Consider the following 20,046-nt stretch of genomic DNA (forward strand, 5'->3'; position numbering starts at 1 on the left):
TAGTGTGGGCAAGCCTTATGTTAAATGAAATGGAAATAAAACAAACAATAGATTGACCTCTAAAGCTCTAACGTCTATTTCATTTTTCATTTGCCGAAATTTTGCTGTGATTCAATTGACAGCCTCTCTAATAAATTGTGTGTGAACAAGGTGAACAGGACAAAATATCCCACAGCCCATACAGGGAATGCTAATGACTTTAATGTACTGAAAAGTTCAAGGACTGACTTGTTTTGCGGAGAAAAGAGGAAGACGGACCAGTCCTCCCTGGTCTCACACCAGTCTGGTCTGTACACCTCTATCATCTTCTGGAGCCTGAAACATAAACTCTGCAGACAAAAATAAAACAGCATTTAGCATTTGGGCTTACAATAGTGGCACTGCGACAATGAGGGCGGGGAGGAATTCTGCAGTAATAAGGATGGGAGTACATTCTTGGAAATGAGTTTGATGGTTGAAGCGGTTATAAAACAGATCTTTTCAATAATTTCAGTCCCATTGGTCCTGGCATTATGTTACTCTAAAACAAAAGTCTGGCTATACATAAAAAAAACTCTGCTGCCATCTGTTCTGTTCCTGGTCAGTAGATTTTAAATGGGCCATTTTCATTAATTTGTTAATTGGCTCGTAGTACGGAAACTTGGCTTTGCTTAAAAAAGACCTGCTCTTATTTTCCCCCAAACCTAGAAGTTTTTCTTTGTTTTCCATGAAATAAAAATGATGATGGTTAGCATTTACTTAAATATACCGTAATTGGACTTCATTCACAATCCAGATGACACTCACATAGTCCAGCTCATCGTCCAGATCCTCCCTCTCCTTGCGTGTGTTGACCTGAGGGTAGACTTCATTGATGATCTGAGGTTGGACTGAGGGTGTCTTCCCATTACAATCCTGGTGCTCTCCTACCCCACCAGAGATGCTTTTCTTACGCTGACGGGGATGCAGAGGAGCCAAGGCCGGTCCAGGAACCTGCAGCAGCTCTGGGAGCTCCAGAGAGAGGGCCCGCCGTTCTCTGCACGGTACAAAGTGTCTGGAAAGGAGAGGCGGATGCAGGGGGGGTGGAGGGGGAGAGAGCAGGGACTCTTGCTCGGCAGGCCGGGAGTGAGGGCTGCGGACCCTTAAACTTCCGCCTCCGCCTCCGCCCATCCCCAGGTATCTAGAGGATCGACCCAAGCTGTTCCAACTTGACCTGCGACTCCACACACCTTGTTGAGCGGGCCGCCCCCAGTTGTGGTACAGAGAGGCTCGTCCGGGACACTGATGGGCACAGATGCAACTTTTACCAAACAGTCATGCCTCTTCAACAAATGGAATTAACTAGTTAACTCCATTTTTGGGCACACACTACAGCAACACCATACTAAAGTCTACACTAAATTACACTTTTCATTTCAATAATTTTATTCATAAGTATGCAAATGCGGCAGACAAGCTCGTCTGTGGTGAACTGTGGAGAACTCTGACTCTGCAAATTGGTATCACCTGAAAATATCTGACCAATAGAAGATCAATACATCACATGTGACCTTTTTAGGTGGAGAGAAAACTGAAAAATAACATTATTGCACAATTCCACTGTACAACAACAACTAAAGCAACAATAACGCTGCAAGTATCAGGGTTCCCACACCTTGGCTAACTTCAAATTCAAGGACCTTTCAAGGATTTTCCAGGTCCAACACCCTCAAATTCAAGGACTAAATGTGGGGATACATTTCAAGTGAGAGCAAGGTTACATCGTGTTACCTTTTAAGATACATTGTTACAGTTCACTTTTGAGGGAACTCGCGCTGCGTCACTGCGGTGACACTTTGGGGACGCCTCCAGTGGTAAGTGCTTCTGAATGTGTATATCAAATTCAACCAATGGTAAGGCTTAACGACAAAGACAGGGTGACGTGGGACCCAGGAAGTATATTGCTATCTGAAATATTGCCAAAGACGACGTTACAGGGATGCAGGAAGTATGGCAAGGGAGACGCAGCGTCTCGTTCCCTTCTCAGGGAACAACAGTTACATACTTAACCCGAGACATTTTCATGTCAAACGCAACTATGCAAAAAAACATTTTGGTATGAATCAACATTCGCATATGCATTTAAGCATTTATATAAGCATTTATAAGCATTATTACACAAAATATAAGCATTTAAAGCGAACAGTTTAGCACGTGTGCTTAAAAAGTCTAGAATTTTTATGATATTATCCTACACTACACAGGGAATAATATGGATTTTTTTCCAGAAAACTTCTTGCATAAAATAGATTAAAGTACTTTCAATCACCTGCATCTATATATGTATATTTTCAAAAACTTCCCAGTGCCTTGATTTTTTTTCTACCAGATTTACAAACTTTCAAGGACCTGTGGGAACCCTGAAGCATGTATCTGCAGAGATTGTGCATGATGAAAGTAGTGTGTCCATGGCATCAAAACAGCTTGCTTCATCTCCGACCACCAAAATGGAGAACTGCATCTTTCACAATGGATTCAGCATTATAGGGTGTCTGCACCGTTGCCTAATCTGTGTAATTCCTTAAATTAATCGGGCACTAAAACAACACAGACAGTGTGTGCAAATAAACCACACTATCAGCAGTCTATTTCCTCTTCACCATCTAAAACACTTGTAAAAAACCAACCTCCTCGCGAGGGCTGTTATTATTTAAACCATTGTAAAAATAATTATCAAGCTTATGAGTTGCTCTCAGCTTTTCAAGTGCCTGCTCAACGACCCTCCGCGTGTATGCAAATACAGCACAGGCTAGACGATCAGTTGCGAGACTCTAAGTGCTGAGTAAGTGTCTTATTAATGGCTCACTAAATGCTAATACATGCAGAGCTGATAGATAATTATTGTGTTCTTTGTGTTTTTATAAAGGCTGTTTGAATTGCTAGGATAGCATGATACGTGCCCTCTTGAAAAGTCTCTAATAAATGGCAGGTTGACTCTGGCAGGTGAAATGGCTTACCAGAGTCGTCTGTTCCAGGCTTGCCCTGCCCAGAGAGCTTACGCTGCTCTTGCGAGAACCAAGGGCAAAGCTCAGCCTTTCTGATGGGTACAGGCCCCTGGCGTTGAGTGCAGGGGACAAGTCCAGATGCCCATTAGGGGTCAACGTTGAAATCTTGGGATCTGCACACAAGTCGAAACTGATTAGATCACAAATACACACTTTCACTCTCCTTTAGTCACTGATGCGGCACGAAACATTTAAGCCCTGAGAAACACCAGTTGGCTTATCGCAAGGCACAATGAAAGAAAACAACTTGTTTTGGGTTTGTTGTGGTGAATTAAAAACAAGTATTTGCAGCCAAGCCTATTAAAGTTTCAAGCTGCTGCGATTTCTGGTGCATCTAAAGCATCTTCTCATTCCAGGAGACACTGATGGGAGCATGTACTGTAAGTCTGTCTTCTGTCTGTGGGGAACCACTGAAGGTTTCAGTGTGTACATGAATTATACATCACATTATGTCCTCAGATCTCACTTAATAAGGTCTCAGGTCTTGTCAGTTTTAAAGTGATTTATTAAAATGTAAAAAATAAGACAATTATTTCCAAATGACCAAAAAAACAGCTAAATATTAAAATGACAGAAATGTAACATTTCCAGTTGTTTTACTGTATTGGTGATATTTGCATAGGCTTGTAGGATAACAAATAAATGAATATAAATTGGGCACATTGATAAAAAGTCATTGAGATTTTCTTTCTACATACAATCATCCTAATGTTACGAATATTTAGTGAAAATATAACCTTGATATCTTTAAAGGGGACATATCATGAAAATCTGACTTTTTCCGTGTTTAAGTGCTATAAATGGGTCCCCAGTGCTTCTATCAACCTAGAAAATGTGAAAAAGATCAACACAGTAAACCATTCTCTGCAAGCATGTCAAAATAGGTAATTGAAAGTTGGCTCCTCTTGTGATGTCAGAAGGGGATCATACCGCCGGCACTGCCATTTAGTGTAGAGATCAGCTCATTTGCATTTAAAGGTGCAGTGTGTAATTTTTAGAAGGATCTCTTGACTGAAATGCAAAATAATATACAAAATTATCAGTGGTGTATAAAGACCTTTTAAAATGAACCGTTATGTTTTTATTACCTTAGAATGAGACGTTTTTATCTACATACCGAGGGTCCCCTCACATGGAAGTCGCCATTTTGTGCCACCATGTTTCTACAGAAGCCCTTAACGGACAATTTTTTTACTAAGTTGTCTCTGAAGTTGACATGTTTGTCCGGTGGTGGTTACCGTAGCTTCTCTATGCATTTCAAAAGCGAGGGGTGAGCAGTTTGATCTGAGCCATTGGTTGCAATTCGTCACCTCACCACTAGATGCCGCTAAAATTTACACACTGCACCTTTAAAAGGACACACCCAAAAGCGGCACATTTTTGCTCACACCGACAAAGTGGCAATTTTAACATGCTATAATAAATTACTTATATGGTGTTTTGAGCTAGAACTTCACATATGTACTCTGGGGACACCAAAGATTTATTTGACATCTTAAAAAAGTCTTGTGAAATGTCCCCTTTAATACTGACTGAGTAAGGCCATGTCAAAAATTAAAATTAATGTTTAGGAAGAAATATAACTTTCACGACAGATTCACATGTGCAGCTGTACCTGAGAGCTGAAGCGAATCTTTCTTCTCTGATTCTTCTAAGTTACAGGAGGATCTGTCGTCATCCGAGTAGGAACGATTAGCATCGCCCTGGCCCAGACAAAACAAAACCCCAAGGTCAACAAGACACACAAAACAAGATTGACAGTAAGGGTGAAACAGTAAGAAGACAAAAGAGTTTGCAACACAAATGCTCTTGTGAAATGACTAAACAGCCATGAGCATTTTTTAATAGACATGTCAATCTCTCTGCCCTCCCTCTGAAAGTCATCCGTGCCTGTTCTAGTTCCCTACTCACCTTCATGTAGCACTCTGTGTCTCAGATATAGACTATAACCTGAAGGCCCACTTCTGCACGTCTCTGGAGAGATAACCTACTCTTGTAGTCTACCTACCTGCCGGTAAAGCCCTATTTAGATGCCATGCACTGAAAATAAATCCACCCCCAAAGAACAGCAAAACCTTAACAAAAGTCTCTCGAGAGTCTGTTATAAAAGGCACTGTAAGCTATCAAAGCCTCTGCATGTTCTTTCTGCCATTTTATTGCTTAACACTGAGAAAACATTGACCCCTTTATGAATAGCATTACAGATGCTTTTTACATAACTTATTTAAATTAACTCTGTGCATGAAATTTTAATTGAATGTTAATTCAGCAATTAAACCCAAATGTTATTGCCCCGTTACATCGTAAATTGTTTTGTGCATTTTACCTCAGCCTGAAATCCTTCCACTAAGATGGCCACAAGCAGATTGAAGAGAACATAGTTCCCAAAGGTCATGAGGGCGACAAAATACAGGGCTGCCAGGGGGGACGTAGAGGCCATGCCATTATACAGAACCATGTTCCAATCCTCCTGAGTTAGGATCTGCACACAAACACATACATGGAAGACCATTTAATGCCTACTTTAAAACATAAAGGTGCTAAACAAAAAATAATTTTTGGCTTGATATTAGTGATGCGTGGGTAGGGTTTTTTTTTTCCAACCTGCAGGTTCCGCGTTTATAAAATTATTTGGCCCGCTCTAGCCCGGCCTGCACCACTGTATCTATTTTTACAACCCGCCCGCACCCATTAAATAGACATACTAGACATTGTAATGTAAGTGGAACCTCGGAAGTTAGATAATATCGCCATGTAAACTGGCAACAACATAGACTACACATTTTCAACATTTACAAAGCAGCTTTTGAATTCATTTTTTATAAAAGAACTTTAAATAATTCTACATTAGATTTAGCAGTTTGACCTTCGTTTTAGTTTTACTTTTTAATGATGTAAATTCCCAACCTTAATTTTTCCACACCTAATCTCCAATATTCACTTTTAATTCTCCGTTTGTTTTGTTGTTGTGACTAGCGGTGGGAGCTGCTTGGCACTTTCGTGACGTGAGGTCAAAGGTTTAAAGGCGAGGATTTTTGCATGATTTTTGGAAAACGATGTCGGGCCAAAACACACTTGTAGCCAATCAGGGGTAAGGGGCGTGTCTACTAACCGAAATCGTTGCCTGGGTTGCGTATGTGTGGGGCGGGTCTATCAAAAGAAGGTCCAGATTCTATTGGGGTAGGGGTGTGTTTGTTTATGTGATTTCAAATATCAACATTGGCTTCCAGAGATGTGCACCCCTCCTTTAAGAACATTACGCAAGTTACATAATATGATATATAACAAAATATGATACATAGACATACAGTTAGGTCTATAAATATTTGGACAGAGGCACATTTTGTGTTATTTTTCCACAACTGATCTCCATTCAAGTAATACAGACCATATTTAAGTTTCAATAACACAACAAAACCAGACCAGACCTCTTTTATTAGAGCTTGTCTGACTTTTTTAGGAGTCTAATCTCCACTTCCTATTCTTGAGGCTTTTGTATCATGTGGTGAACCCTCTGTATTTCTCCTTGTAATATCTTCTCTTTATTGTTTTGATTGATAATGACATCTCTACCTCCTGTAGAGTGTTCTTCATTTGTTTGGAAATTGTAAAGGGGTTTTTCTGGAGAGGATAATGCGATCATCCACCACTGTTATCCTATATAGACATACAGTACAGGATTATTATGTTGCTGAGCTCACCAGTGTGCTATTTTTTTTGTCAGAATGTACCTAATTGTTGATCTGACCACTCTTAATGTTCCTGCTATCTCTCTGATGGATTTGTTATGTTTTTAAACCTAAATATGCATCACTTAAATGGAAATCTCCCTGAACCGCATGATGTGGGTTCACAGCCACAGCTTCCAAATGCAAATGCCACACTTAAAATTAACTCCAGACATTTAACATCCATTTCAGTACAGTGAACTCATTGTCATGTTCAAGAAACCAATTTGAAATGATTCGAGCTTTGTGACATGATGCATTATCCTGCTGGAAGTAGCCATCAGAGGATGGGTACATGTGGTCATAAAGGGATGGACATGGTCAGAAACAATGCTCAGGTAGGTCGTGGCATTTAAATGATGCCCAATTGGCACTAAGGGGCCTAAAGTGTGCCAACAGGCAACAAGGCATGATGGATCCATGTTCTCATTCTGTTTATGCCAAATTCTGACTCTACCATGTCTCAACAGAAATTGAGACTCATCAGACCAGACAACATTTTTCCAGTCTTCAACTGTCCAATTTTGGTGAACTTGTGTAAATTGTAGCCTCTTTTTCCTATTTGTAGTGGAGATGAGTGGTACCCGGTGGGGTCTTCTGCTGTTGTAGCCCATCCGCCTCAAGGTTGTGCGTGTTGTAGCTTCACAAATGCTTTGCTGCATACCTCGGTTGAAACAAGTGATTATTTCAGTCAAAGTTGCTTTTCTATCAGCTTGAATCAGTCGGCCCATTCTCCTCTGACCTCTAGCATCAACAAGACATTTTCACACACACGACTGGCGCATACTGGATGTTTTTCCCTTTTCACACCATTCTTTGTAAACGCTAGAAATGGTGTGCGTGAAGATCCCAGTAACTGAGCAGATTGTGAAATACTCAGACCTTACGCCATACGTCTGGCACCAACAACAATCATGCCACGCTCAAAATTGCTTAAATTACCTTTCTTTCCCATCCTGACATTCAGTTTGGAGTTCAGGATATTGTCTTGATCAGGACCACAACCCTAAATGCCTTGAAGCAACTGCCATGTGATTGGTTGATTAGATAATTGCATTAATGAGAAACTGAACAGGTGTTCCTAATAATCCATTAGGTGAGTGTATATCTTTGTCTATTACCCTTTTGTCTTTCATGGCAAAACCCTCTACATACAGTACATACTTTCTGAATAAAGGTAAAAGGCTAAGAAATTCTGTAAATATGTTAATATATTCAGTAAACCTACTTAAACCAGGTAAAAAAAACTTGACGTATGCGTGCCATTCTTCATTCAGTTCCTCTACCGTGCACTTAGAGGACTTTGCTGAAAAATTATTGGATTCTGCCAACAAAATGGTTTTCTTAATGGCTTGAGGCTGGAATTAACTAGATTTAAAGCAAAGGTATTTGATGAACGTATAATACGTGCTGAGAGTATTTGATTAATGTGTGTATTTTCTGACAGAGATGGCGTTTAGCGACTTTTGCATCTGAGCTCTTCATATACAGTAGCCTACACATGGAGCTAGTTCAGGTGCTCAAATCTAATTAACAAAAGAAGTTTCAAGATGACATTGTTGATTTAGCCAAACAAAACACTGGGAATGTTTTACTGTCCTGAATCAGTCTGCCACAAAATCTACTGAAATTATACTATGATATCGATGTTGTAGATTTCTTCAGTATATGCAGGAAATCATATACACTCAGTCACTGTCTGCCATTCTCTATCTCACAAAAGTCCTTCCTTATTTCTCCAGTAACATCTCAGAAATAATCCAAACCAAGTGCTCATTCTGATGCATTTTTCAGACTAGCCCCAGTAGAATTTGGATCTGTCACAGATAGTAGATATTAGCAAGATGCCCCAGTTCGGTTAGTATGAATGGGGAAAAGACTCAAAATGGCCACTCAATATAGTAAGCCCTGCCCTTCAATAAAAAGAGCCAATGATCAATGACTGATGATTCTCTTAATGAGGACATGGATTTTTTTAAGCGAAATTTAAGATTACAGGATTAGTCAATTTTCTTAAAAAAATAAAAAAATCCAGATAATTTACTTACCACAATGACATCCAAAATGTTGATGTCTTTCTTTGTTCAGTCGAGAAGAAATTATGTTTTTTTGAGGAAAACATTGCAGGATTTTTCTCATTTCACTTAACGTTTTTTATTCAACGGAGTTCCAAAGAACTATAAACGACCCCAAACGAGGCATAAGGGTCTTATCTAGCGACACGATGTCATTTTTGACCAGAAAAATAAAAAATATGCACTTTTAAACCACAACTTCTCGTCTAGGTCTGGTCCTGTGATGCGCCAGCGCGACCTAACGTAAATGCTTTGTGACGTAGAGAGGTCACGTGTTACATATATAAAACGTACATTTGCGGACCATTTTAAACAATAAACTGACACAAAGACATTAATTAGTATCATTCCACAAACAAAAACGTCAGAACGGTCCTCTTTCTCCACACTTCTAAACACTGGGGCGGAGTCTCGCGTTCGTCCTTACGTATTGCGTGGGGTCACGCTGGCGTATCACAGGATCAGACCTAGACGGGAGGTTGTGGTTTGGGAGTGCATATTTTTTGTTTTTCTTGTCGGGGATGACAGTCGTTTCGCTGGATGGGACTCTTGTGCCTCGTTTGGGATCGTTTGTAGTCCTTTGAGGCTCCGTTGAAAAAAACTGTTAAGTGTTGAATTAAGTATTTAGTGTTGGGCTCTATTAAAGTCCATTAAAATGAGAAAAATCCTGCAATGTTTTCCTCAAAAAACATAATTTCTTCTCGACTGAATAAAGAAAGACATCAACATTTTGGATGACATGGTGGTGAGTAAATAATCTTTTTTTTTAAGAAAATGGACTAATCCTTTAATGCTTTCCTGACAGAATCTACATTATATAATGTCAAGTTTAATTGTTGGTGAAAAATCTGTTGTTTAATTTTGACCTTAGCCAGAGATTTAAAGTCTGTGTAGTCCAATATTAAATGTGATCACAGATTGGATATGGTCTTGTATGGTTGAAATCGCAGCTCGGAGGCACTGCAAACATGTCCGCCAAGTGCGAAGGCTTCCCTAAAGGGACTTTGGATCTGCACCGTAATAAGGTAGAAAAGTTTAGGAACTCTTCTCGGTTTTTCCACATCCATTACTATAACAGTCCAAACAGTTAAACTCCTCGGAGAAAAGTGGTATGTGATTAAATGTTTTCACAATGCTCCCAGTCACCCCATTTCCCCTGTCACCCGAAGCAACACTTTCAAAAATAAGATGAGTTTTGAGATTGTACGCACCTGAAACACCGTGACAATGGCCCAAAGCAAAGAGTCGAAATTTTTTCTATCGGGTACCGTGTCCCCAGCTTCTGTCTTCAGGCTAAACTTACAGCCAAAGATGTGCATTCCAAGAATACTGCAGATTGAGAGAGAGAGAGAGAGAGCAAAAAATAACAGAAAGCCATGAATGTTACGATCACATTTAGCTATTCTGATACCGTATGTTTGCCGTCAACCTCAATAGAACGTGAAACGCAAAGACGAATGAGTACGCCGGAGATAAGCCTATAAAAATGTTATCAGTCTTATGTAAGGACAGCTGCCAGGGATGTGACCAATCACAGATCACAGAACTCAGAATGCAATACTCCACAAGAGAGACAGATGAGACAGCGGTGATATTACGTACAAACCACCCAGTGAAAGATGACAGAAATAAGGAAATTATTTCTACAAACACATCTGTGTAAGTAAATGTTTCTTTGCTGGTGATTCCCAACTCGAGGTGTGTGTCTTTGCACAGGTTTATCCAAAAACCTGCTTTGCTTTGCTAAACCTATAAAACAAAAATATTAAAAGGATAGTTTACCCCAAAATTGAACATTTTGTCATAATTTATTTACTGTAAATTCTTCAGGCTGCGACAGAAAACTATTTGGCAAATCTGTTTTCATGTACCGTATTAACTGTTTTCGGTATACAAGTGAATCTCAATAATGCCCATTTACAAGAATTTATAACTGTGATAAATTACATATCCAATAAATTAATAAATTCTGGTTCGGTGCTGATGAAGGACCGCTTGGGCTCCACTCCAAGGTAACATTAAAAAAAGTCCGGGAAACACTTTTATGCATCAGAGAGTTGACAAAGCCGATCGAAGGATTAATAATCGCCGCAGCTATAGCTTTCAACACGCACAGCTGATTAATTCTCTCAATTTCATCCAACTATACCTTGCGAAAGCCTGCGGCCTGTACCGGGGACAACTCCATCCATTTGAGAGACATAAATCAGGACATTGTTTTCAGATGAGGGGTTATAAATTGAGATGCTTGAGGTGGGGGAAGATGCTGAAAGCTGAACGTGAGTGGGAAAGACGGATCATCGGGATTGGTTTATGCACTCAATTCTCCCGTAGCCTCGATCTGTCTTAGAGCACTATGCTAGAATTGCAACGCTGCAGGAGGAAGAGAGCGAGGCAGTGGGCACCAGGGGCCTGAGTGTTATTGTACTGCTCTCCATCAATCTCACAGTGATCCTTATGGGCCTGACACTCGCAGCCGAAGCGTAGATGTGCCCTCAGCCCTCCGCACAGGGGAGTCGCTCAGCCATGCGGAGCCCAGCGTGATCCAGTTGCTGGGGGAGTGGGGTGTTCAGGTGTGTGAATTTAAAAACCCTAGGTGCTTTTTGTGAGGACAATATAAGATTAAAGAACATTGTGATTTTTTAATGCACTTTATATTTGGTCATTGAGCTTACTGAGGATTGTGTCGTTAAATTCATTTTACAATACACCTATGAGCCTTAAGACATAAATGTTTAAATAGCATCAGTGAATTCAATGTTTGTAACAAAGGATGCTTAGTTGGTAAGCTTATTTCAGTAATTCATTTTTAAACTCTTACAGTGAAAGAGTAAAATATATTTTTCACAAGTTAAAATGTAAAAAGTTAACACTTTATTTCTGGTTGTAGGTATAAACCTCAATTTTTTTGCTGAAGATATTGCCGCTTGCTTAAAGGTGCAGTGTGTACATTTTAGAAGGATCTTTTAACGGCAATGCAATATAATGATAACTATGTTTTCAGTGGTCTTTAAAGACCTGACAAAATGAACTGTATTGTTTTTATTACCTTAGAATGAGCCGTTTTTATCTACATAAGCCGCGGGTCACCTTGCATGAAAGTCGCTATTTTGTTTCTACAGTAGCCCTAAACCGACAAACTGCTCCACAAAGTGCATAGATATGTACACTAGATGTCGCCTTGGCTACGACAGTTCATTGGACCGAATGCGTCAACTAGAGCCGCCATCTTGAAACAGGGGAACCCCGCATCAGCGTCACTGTAGGCAATGGTGTTATGGAAATAAAATCACCATAAATCATCATGAATGCGATTTTCTTGGTTTTCTTTTGGTTCGTTTCAACAGTCAGACATGGATTAGCATTGAGTCCAGAAAAAAATAAAAGTTTTGATATTATGAAAATCTACTTTTTCTAACTATAATGCCTAACATCAATACGCAGCACAAACGTCCGGCATCATCCATGAATTCGAGGTACAGGTGGAGATAGCAGCTTTACCTAGCTACTTCCTATGACAAGACCCCTGTTCCAAGATGGCGGCGGTTTTGACGCATGCTAAGAACCCCAAGGCGACATCTAGTGTATATATCTATGCACAAAGTGCATCACTGTGTTGTCTCAAACAGTGACATGTTTGTCCTGTGACGGTCGGCTACCCTAAGGGATGGGTGCAATACCTAATGTCACCGCTAGATGCTGCTAAAATCTACACACTGCACCTTTAAATTTATAATTAAAGTAGAAAATAAAGCAAAAATGCTTTAGGACTTGACAGAAAACATCTTCAATTAAGAAAAACAGGGAGAAACTGTGCAAAACTGGCAAAAATATAAAATTTCAGTTTTAGTTAACCTAAGTTGAACTTAGATTTCCACAGTAAAGTACTTTTAAACCACTTAGAGTGTATTATAAAAATGTCAAACTTATTTACCAGTAACATTCAGTACACGGACCCACCTGAATATAAAGATGAATAACATTAGTAACATGCAGAAGGTGGCCACGTTGTCCATAGTCTTCATGAGGACCACTAGCTGTCTGCGTAGAGCTGGCATAAACCTCACTAGCTTTATGACTCTCAGCAGTCTGAACGTCCTCAGGACAGACAGACCTCCATCAGACTGACCGATGATCTCACAAACACTACACAGACATAAAGAAAAGTGTACATTAGCACTTTAAATACATTATAGACCTGTTGGTTACAAAATTTCAAAACTCAATTATATTGTGTTTTTTCAATAAATGTTTATAAGATCCAACAGTTGCGGCTCGTGACTGCTCTTCCGAGGGGCGCAAATTCAAAATATGTGTTCGGAGTGTCATGTGAACCACATGCATCACGTGTTTTGTCAAAATAAATGCCTGCTGCACATGCGTCAAAACCGTTTATGATAAAAGAGACGCTCACGTTCACAAAATACACGCAAGACACTCCCTTAACAATAAACTCTGATTACGCATGATATTATGCGAGTATCTGGCAAATGCGAGCATCTCTTTTATCATAAACCCTTTAGACGCGCCTGCAGCAGGCACTTATTTTGACAAGACAAGTGATGCACATAATTATCACTCCACGCGCAGAACACATATCTTGAAATTACAAACCACATACATGACGGGCTACATACATGTTGTAACGAACTTCGCATCGTGCGCCCTCGAAAAATAAGTCACCGGCCACCACTGAGATCCAATAAATATAAAACAAGTATAAAGTATAAAACCAATGTTGAGATATTCTAGATATTTGAATGCACTGACCTGATGATCACAATGATGCCATCAAAGATGTTATAGGGGTTTCTCAAATACGCAAAACAGCCAAATGCAGTAAGCTTCAGGATCATCTCCAAGGTAAACATGCTGGTAAATACTATGTTACAAATCTCCAGGACATTAGTCAGCTCATCGGGCTGTACAAAGAAAAATGAAGACAAAGTAAACTCATGCAGAGAATTGGGAAATATCTGTTAAGCTTGAAATACAGTACATTGCTATAAGGGACAATTCACTAAGAATAATGTCAAAGGCTACTTTAATTCCTGATCTTGTTGATGTGGCAGCTATCACTTGCACACTTTACAACAACCGTACAGCTTCACTCCACCACTGCTGATCCAGGCATCTGAATCCTCTCTGTAAGCAGGGGCATGATCCACAGAGCTCAAGAAAGAAATCAACCGAGCACCCTGATCAGAATTTGAAGCCGCTCATGTCCGAGCTTTGATGTTATCTGACATCACGAAAATCCAACATCTTAACTGATAACACTCTGCACTGATAGCAAGAGCGAATAAGCAGAATTCCAGAGGAGAGAGATCTGACTCGAGAACACTTCCTTCATTGTGCCCTTTTGTTCCTCTGCAGACTATCCAACCCCCCTGCCGTTCTTCCGATCGATATCTTTCCATTGACACGTTAAGACCGAGAAAACACAGCTGAAGGGCGAATGAAAACCAAACTGCTGGCAGCTCCAGGGAGATGCCATTTAGAGAAATTGAATATTGACACAGCAATCGGGAGTAATAATCGCAAAACAATCCGGTAAGAAAACACCCATAGCTTTTCTCATTTTCTCTTCAGTTTTTTTCCTGGCTACGCTGTCAACTGTTCTTAATTCTTTATCTCACCTTTTTTTTTCCACTATTGTTCAGCCAATCAGAATGCTCTGAACTCTGAGTTTGCTACTGAAGGTACAACCTAGTCATATATAAAAACTTTTGAAATCTGAATTAAATATTGTAATACAGAATGTAACAATGTTATTTAAGCCGTGAATCCACCTGAAACGGCACTATCGGCAGATTTTAAAATGCTCATAATAAAACTTCCCCGCTTTCAACTCCCTGAAACTTGTGTTTTTTTGTTTCTGGATTGCACAAAGTTGAGTTTTTGCCCTACCTGTATTTGCCACTCAACTTCCATAGAAAATGAACTGCAAAAGCATGCTCATCCATGCAGACATGCATCATTTTTAAACGAGATATATCATGAAAATGTGACTTTTTCCATGTTTAAGTGCTATAATTGGGTCCCCAGTGCTTCTATCAACCTAGACAATGTGAAAAAGGACAACCCAGTAACTTAGTTTTGGTAAACCATTCTCTACAAGCATGTGAAAAAATAGGTCATTGAAATTTGGCTCCCCTTGTGATGTCAGAAGGGGATAAAACCGCCCCTTAATCTGCACTATCCAACCACCGCACTGCCATTTAGTGCAGAGATCAGCTCATTTGCATTTTAAAGGACACACCCATAAACGGCACATTTTAGCTCACACCTACAAATGGCAATTTTAACAAGCTATAATAAATTATCTTAATGGTATTTTGAGCTAGAACTTCACATATGTACTCTGGGGACACCAAAAATTTCTTTTGCGTATTAAAAAAAGTCTTGTGAATTGTCCCCTTTAACAACATATTGATTGTGATTTATGCAGTATGACGTCATAACAGTAATCACAAAAAACACATCAGGCCAATCAGAACCCACTCCACCTTATTTCCTGTGAGAATAGCCATAAGGACTAGTGGCACATATGCTGTTTATATGTACGTATGTGTTTACAGGGTCTCTGTGCGCTTGTGTGGGCCGCATTTACAAGATGTCTCGCAGTCTGAATGCTAAGAGAGTTAAAAATGCTGTGTAATGAAAGCCAATGGTGACTCTCTGTGCTTGTTGTTATTTTTAGCGTCCACAGAGAAGGCAGGCCTCGCTGCAGGCAAGGCAGCGAAGACATGAGGGGGTGGATGAGAAAGGTAGAGTTAGCACGGGGAGAGAGAGAAAGAGAAAAGAAAGAGCGAGGCAGTGTGCAAGTGTAGTAGTAGCTATATGAGATATCTAAATCTTCAGAAGATAATTAAGTGCACTTTCATGGCAAAAATGAACAAGACTCCAAAGGCCTTTCCACATGCTCTCATTAGTTTGAATGGCAGGCCCTACAAAGACTATATCAGCGCGGCAGAAAGACCTATTACAGTAATATCTGACATGATGAGGTTGAACAAGTCTCCAGAGTGAGTTCATTATCTGAACCGACTGTTCGGTGGCTGAAATTACCTGGTTGTGGTGCTCGATGCCCATGCTGATAGTATTGATAAGTATGGCGATCATAATTCCTCTGTTGAAGTACTTGCTCTCCACAATACCCCATAGCTTCACTGTCATTTCTTTCCAGAGCTCAGTGCATTTTGCGAAACAGGTGCTTTTCCTCTTTTGCAATTCCTCTGTCTCTTCCTCTCTCTCATCCCTGTCGCTCTCCTCTTCCTCCCCATTGGCTGAGTGATCCATCGACCCCGTCCCCTCTTTGATTGACAGGGCTGCGGCACAATGTGGGCATTCCCCTGGGTTCGGAGTGACAGTGAGAGAGATGGCGTTCTCTAGGGTATGGGAGCCGCGGTCCAACTTACTTTCGTGAATACAGTGAGCCACTACAAGACAGATTTTAAAAATTTAAAAATACAACATTTGTGTTTTAAAGGATTAGTCAATTTTCTTAAAAAAAATTATCCAGATAATTTACTCACCACAATGTCATCCAAAATGTTGATGTCTTTCTTTGTTCAGTCAAGAAGAAATTATGTTTTTTTAAGGGAAAACATTCCAGGATTTTTCTCATTTTAATGGACTTTAATGGTACCCCACACTTAACACTTAACTCAACACTTAACAGTTTTTTTCAACGGAGTTTCAAAGGACTCTAAACGATCCCAAATTTTTGACAAGAAAAATAAAAAATATGCACATTTAAACCACAACTTCTCGTCTATCTCCGGTCCTGTGAAGCGCCAGCGCGACCTCATGTAACTGCGTAGTGACGTAGAAAAGTCGCGTGTTACATATATGAAACGCACATTTGCGGACCATTTTAAACAATAAACTGACACAAAGACATTAAATGGTATCATTCGACATACAACAACGTAGGAACGGAGCTCTTTCTCCACACTTGTAAACACTGGGGCATAGTTTCGCATACATCATCGGTGACCCTTTGACGTGATGACGTATTGCGTGAGGTCGCGCTGGCGCATCACAGGACCCGAGATAGACGAGAAGTTGTGGTTTAAAAGTGCATATTTTTATTTTTTCTTGTCAAAAGTGACAATCGTTTCGCTAGATAAAACCCTAATGCCTCATTTGGGATTGTTTAGACTAGAGTCTTTTAAAACTCTGTTTAAAAAAATTTTAAGTGTTGAGTTAAGTGTTAAGTGGGTCCATTAAAGTCCATTAAAATGAGAAAAATCCTAGAATGTTTTCGTCAAAAAACATAATTTCTTCTCGACTGAACAAAGAAAGACATCAACATTTTAGATGACATGGTGGTGAGTAAATTATCTGGATTTTTTTAAAGAAAATGAACTAATCCTTTAAGCATGTAAGTTTATGAGATTTGATTTCACTTTAATCTTAATTTTAATTACTGTGCAAAAGTCTTAGGCCACCACCACCAGACTTGTTGTTTTAGAAGATTTAATGTCCATCCATATTTATTTTTCCATCTATTTTATTAAAATACAAACAGAAAATACAGGAAATATGTACAAAAAAAATAAATGTTCAGGACTAAATGTCTTCTTTAGGCATCGTCTGTGTTTAGTGTGACCTCTCTTGGTTGGCACTAAACACATCTTGAGCTTTTTTGAGCAGAATGTAGTAAAAAGACAAATTTCTTTAAAATTAGGATTTAATTTTATTTAGGTTTAAGAGATCCTGCAGTTCCTGCTATTGCTCAAGTGGAAGGGGAGATTACCCTAAAAACTTGACACATCAGTTTACATTTTTATATAGTTTTTAATACTACATACACATTTCCTGTATTTTCTGGATGTATTCTATATAATCACTATAACATTGCAAAAACAACACATCTAATTTTGGCATGGAGGCCTAAGACTTTTGCCTAGTACTGCATATGTAGGATGATTTTATGTAAAATCACAAAAAATTACTTTAATTGGGTTTTCACAGACTTGGTCACAAATGTATGCCAGTCAGCTTCTTGGTCAACTGCCATGCCAGTGCCAAGGATCGAAATGCCATAGGGCGATTAAAGCAAACACATGGACGAATTTGCTCATCATGGTTCTATTGCAACCTGCTCTTTTATATAACTTACATACTACTTATTTTCCTCCTTACTACTTTGGCTCTTCAAACTCACCGTGAGCTAAGTGGCAGTGGTGTCTTTCCCTTCCATTAACATTAGCACCTCCACCTGTCGAGCCCGTACCTCCCCTTCCACGCCCCCTCCCTCCTCCAGGGGGAGGGGCTTTGCCACGTAGCAGGTAGTAAAGGGCGGCTGAGCGGCGTCGGGCCTTGCGCAGGATGTGGCAGACCAGCTGGAAAAGCTCTTCGTAGCAATCTCCGGGCTCGGCGAGTGACGCCAGCGTGCTGGAGGACAGGTAGCGAGCGCGTTGCTCCTGCATTAGCTGGTGTTCCCGCTGCTTGGTCTCTGAAAATTGTGTGGCAATGACGACCAGGCACAGATTAATCATGAAGAAAGATCCAATCTAGAAAAGGAAGGAGAAAATAATGAGAGTGAATTGTTACTATCGATAGCGTCATTTGTTCGAAAACGTCTGTGTTGTTGTTTTACGGCCTGGTTCACTAATTAAATTACACAAATGAAGTAACGGCACATAAGCACCCAAAAGCGAATGATTATTATGCACATCTCCATCATTTGATCGATTATTACTGCCACGATCGCATAAAAATGTACACAAATGTGCATTTTAAAATAAAATGCTTCCTGTATGGCAATAATAGTGCAGTGTTAATAGTGCCAGGCAAATGGTCTTGGTGTTTTGTGAGCCTAATTTACATAGAAAGGTGGCGTGTTTGCACCGAACAGAATGATAATGGATTCATTTAAACAATCACGGCACAGTGCTACTTCAGCACATTTAGCGCTTGGTTAAACTAAATTGCATACGCTTGGTGAATGAGCAGGTTTTTATGTAGAGATGTAGTGTGCAAAAGTGCCACAAGCTTCCTCCGTGAACACGCCAGAGAGAGCGAGCGAGAGAGAGCTTAACATACATTTTGCTGCCATTACATTACATTTTGTTCCCACCTCACAGATTATTACAGATTTTACCCAATACTGTGACTATGATTTCAACAGCTTTAAATATCCAACATGACACCAAAACCCTTTGTGATTTCTAATGCAGTCTGCACAGTGTTTGGCAAAACAACAAACGTAGCTGTCTAGATGAGCTGCTATAAACAGACCCTGTGTTTGAAGAAGTCAGTAGACGCCCAAACAAGAGCCTGTTTTGTCGTGTATGTGCCTGTACCTCTTCGAAATGCTATAATTATCAGGCTTTTTATAAGAGCAAAACCTCCAAATATCTCCTAGTCTTCACGGGAAACGGCTAGATCCTTCTGCCAATGCGAAACGGATTAGAATCGGGATCCAATCATTTTAAAGATTGAGAGCGTGCCAGTTCAAGTCTCATTAGAACTGAAAGGCTGCTCTTATATCATTCGCCCTTCACATCTGTGCCATTTGTCAACGCACAAAACCGTGCAAACTACATACACACGAGTGGACCTCAGTTGTTAGGTCTTAATGAAAATAAAGCCACATCTGAAGTAGGGATCAGAGAGGGTGGATGAGTAGTGAAGCAGTGGAGAAAAGCACTGGAGTGTTGCATGCGTGTAGGGCAGCTGTACAGGTGTGTGTCCTGCCTTCACATCTGTTCACATGATTTTGGACTCTGATGTAGGACTGGACTTCTAATAAACAGCTGGACCTGCTATGCTCACCTGGATTTAACACTGATTTATGCATGGATACACTTTCTTTCCCTGCGGTCCTGTCTCATCCCATAAGCTCTTCTGCATTGTTTTATACACACATACATTCTAATAAAAAGAGAGAGCTTTTCTATTTTGTATATGGTTTTGGTTATGTTTGGTCATTAAAGGAAAACACTACCGTTTTCAATATTTTACCATGTTCTTACCTCAGCTTAGACGAATTCATACATACCTATCTTTTTTCAATGCGTGCACTTAATCTTTGTACAGCGCGTCGTGAATGTGTTAGCATTTAGCCTAGCCCCATTCATTCCTTAGGATCCAAACAGGGATGAATTTAGAAGCCACCAAACAATCCCATGTTTTCCCTATTTAAAGACTGTTACATGAGTAGGTACACGAGTAAATATGGTCGCACAAAATAAAAGGGGCGATTTT

At 39.9% G+C, this 20,046-nt stretch overlaps 1 protein-coding gene across 1 annotated transcript in view; it reads right to left on the reverse strand.

Moving 5' to 3' along the window:
- cacna1ia (calcium voltage-gated channel subunit alpha1 Ia) overlaps positions 1–20,046 on the reverse strand; it is a 109,597-nt gene that overhangs the window by 43,606 nt on the left and 45,945 nt on the right. The window contains exons 7-16 of the mRNA XM_073857335.1: positions 18,002–18,350; positions 15,898–16,268; positions 13,597–13,748; positions 12,787–12,972; positions 10,038–10,155; positions 5,350–5,505; positions 4,639–4,726; positions 2,976–3,136; positions 787–1,260; positions 229–329 (exon numbers count right to left, since the gene is read on the reverse strand). Coding sequence (XP_073713436.1) covers positions 229–329; positions 787–1,260; positions 2,976–3,136; positions 4,639–4,726; positions 5,350–5,505; positions 10,038–10,155; positions 12,787–12,972; positions 13,597–13,748; positions 15,898–16,268; positions 18,002–18,350 — 2,156 coding nt within the window. The remainder of the gene's footprint in view (positions 1–228; positions 330–786; positions 1,261–2,975; positions 3,137–4,638; positions 4,727–5,349; positions 5,506–10,037; positions 10,156–12,786; positions 12,973–13,596; positions 13,749–15,897; positions 16,269–18,001; positions 18,351–20,046) is intronic.

This window comes from Misgurnus anguillicaudatus, chromosome 19, assembly GCF_027580225.2.
Source record: "Misgurnus anguillicaudatus chromosome 19, ASM2758022v2, whole genome shotgun sequence".
Classification (NCBI taxonomy): domain Eukaryota; kingdom Metazoa; phylum Chordata; class Actinopteri; order Cypriniformes; family Cobitidae; genus Misgurnus; species Misgurnus anguillicaudatus.